This window comes from Sander lucioperca, chromosome 8, assembly GCF_008315115.2.
Source record: "Sander lucioperca isolate FBNREF2018 chromosome 8, SLUC_FBN_1.2, whole genome shotgun sequence".
NCBI classification, from domain to species: domain Eukaryota; kingdom Metazoa; phylum Chordata; class Actinopteri; order Perciformes; family Percidae; genus Sander; species Sander lucioperca.
In genome coordinates, this window is record NC_050180.1 from 4,432,358 (window position 1) to 4,442,375 (window position 10,018).

The 10,018-nt window shown below is 41.6% G+C and overlaps 1 protein-coding gene across 4 annotated transcripts; it reads right to left on the bottom strand.

Annotated features, from left to right (window-relative positions):
• Positions 1 to 1,252: 1,252 nt before the first annotated feature.
• ftcdnl1 (formiminotransferase cyclodeaminase N-terminal like 1) lies at positions 1,253 to 9,554 on the bottom strand. 4 transcript variants are annotated; one of them, XM_031289785.2, is made up of 6 exons: positions 9,315 to 9,554; positions 8,095 to 8,248; positions 7,291 to 7,386; positions 4,957 to 5,112; positions 3,390 to 3,578; positions 1,253 to 1,769 (listed from the first exon to the last, which is right to left on the bottom strand). In XM_031289785.2, exons 1-6 carry the CDS (start codon positions 9,381 to 9,383, stop codon positions 1,333 to 1,335), a joined length of 1,101 nt encoding a protein of 366 aa, XP_031145645.1. In that variant the 5' UTR covers positions 9,384 to 9,554; the 3' UTR covers positions 1,253 to 1,332. The 4 variants fall into 4 exon arrangements, with proteins under 4 accessions (XP_031145645.1, XP_031145646.1, XP_031145647.1 ...); XM_031289786.2 differs by having other exon boundaries at positions 8,095 to 8,234; positions 9,205 to 9,554; XM_031289787.2 differs by having other exon boundaries at positions 8,095 to 8,237; positions 9,205 to 9,554.
• Between the last annotated feature and the right edge of the window lie 464 nt (positions 9,555 to 10,018).

Genomic DNA, 10,018 nt, shown 5'->3' on the forward strand with positions numbered 1-10,018 from the left:
TCAGGTCTCCAAATGGAAGGGTGGGTTCAAATCCCACTTCTGACAAGAGCTTTTTAGCTGCAGGTTTGATGATATAGATATGTCTCCTGTAGAGGATAAGCTGAGCTTTGAGCCACTGCAACGGATGACGTTTTTGGACACACTTATTGCTGTGTCCAATGAGTCAAGAGTCCGAGACAAACTTTTCATTTGAACACTGTCCATTTATTGTTCCTCTTGACTTCTATTCTGTCCATTAAACTTACTTATTTTCAACAATACACAAATAAACAGACCCCAATCCAAAACCACAAGTAACTAGACTACTGCATGGATGTATTAAGGACTAGTGTGTGTGTGTGTGTGTGTGTGTGTGTGTGTGTGTGTGTGTGTGTGTGTGTGTGTGTGTGTGTGTGTGTGTGTGTGTGTGTGTGTGTGTGTGTGTGTGTGTGTGTGTGTGTGTGTGTGTGTGTGTAAAACTGTAACTGTTAACCTTCCGGGCAGAACACCTGCCCAGACAAAGATAGGTTCCTCCGTATAGATTGAGGTTAGTCATTAGCTCTGACATATACTTTTTTTCTGTCTCCTTGAATATGTACATGTAGCAAACAGACTGAAGAAAGTCATGATGAACATAGAAAACAGAACTGCTGTAAGGCGTGCAAAATGGACGTAATTATGAGTTATACATTTAAAAAATGTACTGAACTTTGTCAGAAGTTACAGAGAAAGTCATTGTAAGACATCAAATTCCTTAATAGTGTTGGACCCGTGATGGATGGACACAAACTGATACCTTGTTGTACACCATGTGGAGCACAGTATGCATGTTATGCATATGTAGTCTCCGTTTGCCAGACCCTCCTCCAAAGCGCGCTGAACAAGCACAAAGAAAAACCCCTTGGTGTCTGCCCAGGACAGTGATCACCAAATATCAGCCCAGTCCCCACACACCACTTAATATCATCACTCTCAAGTGGATGAAAGCATCCTCTAAAGTAACCTTTCTAAATCGTCCTATTATATGTATTAATAAGTCCATATTCTTATACATAAGTAAAAAAAGGTCTTCCATGTGTTTGAACTGGATGTTACATTTATGTATACAGTGTATCTAATCATTTTGAAAAGTAAAGACTGATACGTTTTTAAATAAACTTTAAAGTGTACATTTCAGAGCAGAATTTGGTAGTTACCTTCTAGGGCTATATATTTTTTTTTAAATAGGGTAATTTGTTTATTTGTATTGTTCAATAATTTGCTAAAAACTTCATGAAAAAAATCATGGTAAGATCTTTTTGCCCATCCCTAATTTTGCGTGAGTTTTCACTGGTTTTGGCAAGGATTCTATTTTCACATACGTATCCTGCCCTGCTCCTTCCAGAACTCGGCAATCCCTTGGGACAGTGCTAACTCTGCCAGGCCCCTGCACTCACAGGGGGTGAACCCCACCAGCGCCGTGCCCACGGCGCCGACCCCGTGCCTCCCTGCCAGCTCCGCCACCCTCGCTGTGATCAGGGAAGCTGGCGCATGACGGTACGGCTGGCCGCCGATGCTGAAACACGGCCATGGTTCGCCTGCACTCGTGTCGCCAGTTGGGCTCCCCTTCACGCTTTCCACATTACAGGCGATTTCCACGGCGCCCTGATGTGGCAAAGCAAGCACCTGCACCCCAGGCAGCCCCCCCGGGGCCGACTCCCTGATGGCCGCGGCGATGCTGCGTCCCATGGCCACATCCTGGGTGTCGATAGTAACGTTGCAGTTCATGACGTATGGACTGGCCCCAACACCTGCAGGACATCAGCCAAAATCAGAACTAAAAGAAACATTTTCCAAACGTTAGACATCCTCTTTCTTTTATTTTCTTTGTGAGAACCAGTGCACCTTAGTCTCATCTAGTGATAGACCGATTTGATCGGCCGATACGCGGCTGCTGCGTTTGTCGATAGTTTTTTCCCGGCATTATTTACAGACAGGCGTCCACAGGCAGCTCTGTGTTGCTGGAGACACTGCAGTTCACGTGCAGACCATGCACTGCCCCTCCCCCACTGGCAGAGTGCTGGTGCTGGAAGCCTTGGCAGTCTTAAATTACAAATCAAGCACTTTATTTCAATGGCTACTTTTCAAGTTTATTGTTTTCTTAAATTATTTAAATGTGTCGACAAAGGACATTTTGTGATGACCTGATTATATCTGTCTCATAATATGTCAGCAAGCAATGCATCATCAAGGCTGTGTTGTAGATGTTGATGAAAGCCTTTTACCCTTGCACAGTTAACCATACGCAGGGCACCCATCCATATGATGTACATTGCACACATAATTTGGGTGATATGAATGTAAGATGATTGCAGAAGTGACACTGATCTGTGTTTTTGTTTATTATTTTTAAAGAAATGGCAGAGCAGATTCTGAAAACAAATCCAGTGTTGCAGGGTTTACATTTTTATGATGTAAATTGAGGGAGCAAAAGCAGTATCGGCTCCAAATATCGGTATCGGCACTAAAAAATACTACTTACCTACTTTTACTTAAGTGAGAGTAAAAGGCCCACCTAAAAAAGTTTAAGTGTAAGCAATATTTAGAATATTTTAATCGCTTTATCTTGCTGTCACAAAGCCCTTTCCTCAGGCACTACATTTGCTCAACCGTAGAACTTCTGTACTTTCCTACGCAGAAGTGCAACTGTGCCGCACACTGTATTACGCTGCAGATCTGCTGTTTGGGTCTGACTTTCAGCGGTTTATGGAAGAGATACAAGAAAATAAAACTGAGTGATTACACAATAGTGACAGCGTAAACTGTGGAGACGAGAGGATACCTTTATGAGCCAGAGTAAAAAGAAGAACTTTTCCAGAGTGAGGTTGAACGGGCCCCAAAAAGGAGAGAGGGGAAACTTCCGTGGAAAGGAAAGGGCTGTCTGACAGCAAGGTAAAGCAGTGAAAATATTCTAAATATAGCGTACACTTAAACTGACATTGATGTTTTGGTGGCTAAGTACACTGCCCGTGCTGCCCCCCTGTCCACAGCAGTACATTGCTCAGCTTCCGTGTCTGTACTCCTGTCTGCGACCGCCATCTACTGTAGCTAATACACTGTGTGCTAATACAACCCCACCAAAATATCCAACTATCCACACATTTTTAAACATTTTCTAGTAGAAACCCAAAATACAAGTACGATGAACCTGACAATGAGCAGAATACAGTATGTCCCCTTTAAAAGAAGAGTGTCGTGGCCTGGGGTTGGGCTGAAACAAACAGTTTTGTAAATACAGAGACAAAGTCACCTGCATTGTATAATCCTAGCAAAGAAATATTCTAACCTTCCTTACAGGCTCAAACATTGTCCCACGGAAGCATGTCTGCCGTATCAAATTTAGCGTAGACTTTCTAACAGCTCTGGCTCACCTGTGAGACCGAATCGTTTCTGTGGCTGCGGCCCCATGTCGGGCCTGATTGCCTGCATGTCTGGCGTCTTTTTGAACCAGCCCATCTCTTTCCTCCTCTGTGCCAGCCCCCGCTGAAGGGGGGAGTCCGCCCAGCCAAACAGGAAAGCACTGGTGCCCTGGACCCGCTCTGTGAGTCCCTCAGCCACAGCTGAGCCTCGGCAAGAACACAGACATGTTAGTTCACCAGCAAATGGAGCGCATGTCATCACATGCACACAATTTCGGAAACACGAGAGCGATAAGAGAGTGACAGACATAACATACCTGAGGGTGTGTAATTCAGTCAGAGGAGAATATGCAGACACATGGACCGCTCATTACGCGCATGCATAAATATAGTGCTTGTCAGTGAGTTCACCAATTATGATTCTGCAATCAACACCACACACATTAGCATGCAGAGTGAACACATCGGGCATGTAGGCACACATGCTGGGTTACTGCTTATTATCAGCGAGACACGTGGCTGCTAAGTCAACTGGGAAACTGTGAAAATAACCAACAGCACAGGAAGCTAAATATCCCATCACTATAGACACTATGGATCAACTCATTACACTATACAGACACGTACAGATACTCACTTACTGTACTATAACTAAATTACTGTGGTATCATATGCTAACAAATAGCTAAAATTATTAATTAAAATACGTGTAAATTACAGCCGCCTACTGTAAAGGAGAAATTGCAGTTTCAAGTAGGACTGCAACTAGTCTCGCATTGCCAGACCTTCCTCCACAGCGCTGCGGAGGAGGGTCCGACTAGTCCACACAGCATTCTGGGATGGGATATTGTTATTTCTTTAAACCAATCATAATCGTCATGAGCAGTGCTAAGTGCCAGTGCCAGTTAGAACGCCAACACAAAGAAAGAGGAAGGGGACGGACATTCAGCTGATAAGAAGGACATCCGGCGGAGTTTCCAGCGGCACCGGAGCAATCCCAAAAGTGGAACGTCACGGATATAGACTAGGCTACAACTAAAAATTATTTTCATTGTCGATTAGTCTGGCGGTTGTTGATTAATCGATTAGTTGTTTGGTGTATAAAATGTCAGAAAATGGTAAAAAAATGTCGATCAGTCAGTCAATCAATCAATCGGAACAAAGCCCAAATTGACCCAAACCATAACCCTCAAATGTCTTGTTTTGTCCACAACTCATCGATATTCAGTTTACTGTCCCAGAGGAGAGAAGAAACCAGAAATATTCACATTTAAGAAGCTGGAATCAGAGAATTTTTACTTTACTTTAAAAAAAAACAAACATAGCTGGTGATTATTTTAATGCATGTGCCATCCCTGTATGCACACACACTTGATGTCAGTTCTATTTAAGCCTCTGGGCAGAGTCATACCATGCTGATCTCTGACCTCAGCAGGTGCTGGACTGAATACAAAGCAGACAGTCTCTTGACTGTGGCCTGAAAGCTAATAAATACAATACAGGATCAAGACACACACACACACACACACACACACACACACACACACACACACACACACACACACACACGGCATCTCACCCCTAGCCTCTGTAGCGCAGTCCTCCACCCCCACGTCCTCCCCCAGGGGGTAGATGGGTATGAGGTCGACAGCACCCATACATGGGTGCACCCCGCTGTGAGCGCGCATGTCGATCAGCCCGCAGGCTTTCTCGCATGCAGACAGAACTGCCTCCCCTGGAGTACGACAACATGACAACAAAAAATACTACAAAGCAAAGTAATGTGTTGGTAGGAGATTAAAGTATTCATCTAAAGCAGTCCGTTTTTAAATTGAAAGATGTGTGTGTCCTTGAGCAAAACTACTGATCCAAGCCTGAAGTATTCAAGAGGATAAAAAATTAGGGATGGAACGATGCATCATGAGTCGGTTAAAGTGGATATAAATGTGTAGAACAACCGGTGAGATAATAAATGAATCAGACTGCCTAGAGTGTAATCTACTTTTGATTTCACTATTTTGAGTTCAGACGTCACCACGTCTTCTTAGTGTATTTATTTGAAGAGATTCTTTTTTCTATTTATTTAGTTATTTTAATGTGGGAGTTGTTTTAAAAAATGAAATTATTCATTTCTATTACATTTTTGTTATTTGAGATAAAATACAATTTCAGTTGCACTTTTGATAAGAGAACAAATATGTTGTTTTGCACACTTTATATAGATAAAGGAATATTTTTTCAGTCATTTGTCTGCAGCTCATTCTGTTTAAAGGTCCAATATGTAATATATTTACTGTAATAAATCTAAAAATGACCCCAATGCGTCATCAGATATTAAGGAAACATGCTAAGTTGAAATACTATCTTTTCTGACATCATTGCTAATGCCAGTATTTCTACTTTTGAAATTTCCGTTCCGTGACGGAATGTCTGTTTGTGTTTTGGCCTGTGTGTTGTTATCAACGGCCCAGTTTGACAGCCAGGCCGGGTTGCCAGATATACCTGTAAAAACATAAACCCAGCGCGCTACAGCTGTAACGTTAGTACAGCCATGAAAGCAGCACACAAACAAACAGGATCAACGGAGATTGATTTTACATGACATTAAAAAAAACCTGGCATGTTTCTAACAGTGACGTTACAAACCCTGGGTAAATATTGGAGATGTATTTGAAAGATGGAGACAGCTTAGAGCCCAAAAGGACGCTGAGTTGGCTAATTTCCTCCTGAACAGATAAGCATTAGCTTCAGGTTAATTTATCACAGCTACAAGGGACGGGCATTTTATGTAATTTAAACATTAGTGTACTCACATTGAATTATATAGCTAGAGTACCCGAGTTGGTTACTCGCAAAAACAATTGAGACACAGCTAGTAAAGTGATCCCGACTGGTCCTGGCTAACGCTGCCATGCTAACCCTTCTAACTGCTAACGTTACCGGACGACCAGGCAGGCAATTCATGGCTGTTTACAACATGTACAATGGTAAGTTATTTTAAGCCAAGAGAGGGAGGCTGTGAAACGGGAGGAGAGGATCGTGAGTTTGCAGTGTGTTTAGCGATTGTTGCCGTAATTCTAAGCCAATAAAGTGTGTTCAGTCGGGTGGAATAGGACGGCAAGATAGTGTTATTTTTAGTGGTTCCTATCGTAATTCTAAGCCGAGGAAGTGGGCCTGTCTGGCGTGTGGAGAGGATGGCGAGGTTGTCAGGTTTTTAACGGTTCCTACTGTAATTCTAAGCTGAAAAAGTGTGTCTGTCAGTTGGGTACAGTGCTCCGCGTGAGCACGGGCTTTTATGACTGTCAATATAGCCAGCCTCTAACGTTAGCTACTCCACTGTCTAACATTGTTGAATGCTGTGGTCTCAGCCTGGCAACCAATGTGAACTTCTGGGGAGGAGTGGGCGAGGGAGACGACGCTCTCCAGTATTTTAAATTTGTACTGCAGTAACTATTTTAAACACTAGCTGTCAGTATAACATATTGGACCTTTAAAAATAAATTGTGAGAAAATCGTACCGTGAACATAAAATCATGAATTGACTCGTGAGTTGAGTGTACCGTTACATCCCTAATAAAAATCAAAGATTTTTATCATCATCAAATGATCAAATGAAGCTGACTGGTCTTTAGGAGTGTGCTTAGGACAAACAACTGTAGAACCTCGACATCTTTGGCTCCATTATCAGAAGGTCGTGTTCAGAATAAGTATTCAATAAAATGTCACTGTGTTGTGTTGCCAGACAAATGTTCATCCAGAATTAGTTTGTGTTTAAATCCCTGACAAAGCTTATTAAAGGACCTCCCCCCCCTCTCAAAGGATTAAGTAGCTGACTCTGTTCTTCCCTCTAGAGTAGGAGCATGAATGTAAAAGCGTGATATTTCACCACAAGTGTAAAAGGTTCAACACTTACTGATGGAGTCGATACTGGCCACAATGGTGATGACAGAACGGTTGTAGTCGTGGTCATTGAAGATGTTCAGCACTGTGGTCCCCTCGCGTCTAACACCTGGTGTGGAGTTGTAAAAAAAAAATGGATGTTTTAGGTGATGTGCCCGAGTCTTCTCAGCTCACCAAACCAGAAACCACGTCTAACAGCATCACCAAGGACGGCTGGCGAAGTGGTTGCGGGGAAATATAGTATTGTGCTGGTGTGAATACGTAAACTCAGTAATGTGAAAAACGAAGAGTAGCGTGATAAGGAAGATTTGCCTCCAGACTGAGGTTAGCCGTCTTATCATTGGCTTTTAGCCTGCTTTGGGTTGTAACGCAGCTTGAGAACAAACGTTTTTTAGGGCTGCAACTATCGATTATTTTCATTGTCGAGTAATCTGTCGATTATTTTCTCAATCAGTTGTCAGAAAATGGTGAAAAATGTGGATCAGTGTTTCCCAAAAACCAGAGATGACGTCCTCAGATGTCTTGTTTTGTCCACAACTCAAAGATATTCAGTTTACTGTCCCAGAGGAGAGATGAAACTAGAACATATTCATATTTAAGAAGCTGCAATCAGAGAATTCTTTTTTCATAAAAAATGACATTAATAATTAATTTGAAATTAATCGATTATCAAAATAGTTGGCAATTCATTTAAATGTTGACAACTAGTCGATTCATCTTCGCAGCTCTGGTTAAGCTGATTCTGATTTGATCAGATTACTGATTATCACCAGTCTCATTTGATTCAAGACGTGATACAAAACAAAAGTGCACTTGCCTTCAGCGTTGTATAAGGCTGCCTTGGCCACAGTCTCCACCAGGTCTTTCCTGTGAGCCTCGGAAACGTTGAGAAGACACGCCACCAGCCTACTGCCCAGGGAAGATGAGGCCATGTTTCTGCCACAGCTGCTGCTGCTGCTGAAAGTGCAGGACTGAAATATGAAGTGCACTGAGCAGACTAAAGATGAACCAAAAGCTGAAGAGCAGCCAGTCATATACAATATTCCACGCACACCTAAATGATTCTATACAGAAACAAAGCAAAGATAATGACGTTCTGTGTGCTTGACAAAAAGATAAAGTCCCTTTTCAAAATGAAAAGTTAAATTCATAAGCAACATAATAGCCTTACTTGTTCTGGTAGCAAATAACGTTCAACTGTCACTTTGCTGACTTCTAAATACTTGTGCTATTGTTATGTTACCATTATCATCTATTATTGTCAATTGTGGCCGTGGCTCCTGTTCAACAAAACTTAAGAGCTCACTTGCAAATTAATATATTTTTTTCCTTTTTGTTATTGATGCGACTGCATCTTTAAATGTGTCACACTGTCACTATAAACATCTATCTAATAGCCTAATGTTATTCTTTTATTTATTTGTGTGTTATTTTAGAAATAAGTGGAGTATTTCTTTACTAAATGCATAACATAACATAATTTAAACCATAAACCGCTGAATGTCAACTGTTCCTTCTAGATTGCCTTTAATGACGATGATACCATCTACATATCAAAGTAACAAGTGTACTTGTTTTTGGCTTAAAAAATAAATGCAGAAGTTTATGATGACAACAGCTCAAAAAAACTGAGATGTGTTTGATGCCATCACCTTGGCAATGCGAGTCTAGACTGACTGAATATGACAGTTAATTTATTTAAGTGTTAACGTTAAATAGTTTATAAAGTCGTCCAGTGCAGCCTATGGGAATTATGAAACTGAGTAGTGTTTCTTCATATCAGTGCTGACTGTCAGTACAGTTACATAACATGTTCAAAGTCCACGCTGGAGTAACTTGCTAACTCGCTATTGTCTGCAAGTCAAAAAAAAAACATGTAACGTTAGGCTAATAGTATCTAATATCAGTCCATAAACTAATGGCATACCTGTGTTACATTGAATTCTCTTTCAGCATTGACATGTAGTCTGGTGTTGCACCACGGAGAAAATGAGCAATTCACTGATTTCTGTAAGTAAACACCAACAGAGCACTAACTTTAGAGCAGCTGCTGTCAGTCCGTGTAGGTCCACATCCACTAAAATGTACACAAGTAGACTTTAGCATGTGTAGCTAAAGATGGTTCACTCCTGTTTTCACCCTACTGGAAACCTTGGGTTTTCTGAAGGACGCTACATTATCGTAAATTATCAGCATGTGGCGTATTTTGCACAATTTTGTAACTACTATTTCTTTTGCGTGACTGTATTTATGTATGTGTTCCTTTCTGCATTTATTTCTCTATTTTATTTTATCCATATGTCCTCATCCTCAGCCTTCGACTAACCGAACGGTCTGGTGTAGTTAACTGACTAGTCAAACGGAAGTAGATAGGAGTTCACCATCTCGCTTGCCACACTCTGGAGTCAGAAATGTTTTTGGTTTCCTGGCAGCTATGGTAGTATGATAAACAGCGCCCCTTCGTGGACAAAAAAACCCATAGCATAACTGTCAGAATGAAATATATTAGTTTATTCTGAAACTGCTACAATGAGAGACTGACGACGGATATGGCACCGTGTGCAATGATAAGTATTTCGGCTATAGCTCCATGTTTTGTCGTTAGCTGCAGATAATGTGATGCTGTGTTGCTAAGAGAGACAGCTCATATATAGCCAGCTAGCTAGCTAGCTAGGTGACAGCAGCAGTAGCATGGCGTGACTGCGTTGAGAAAGAAAACGCCAAATCATATTCTTATTTTA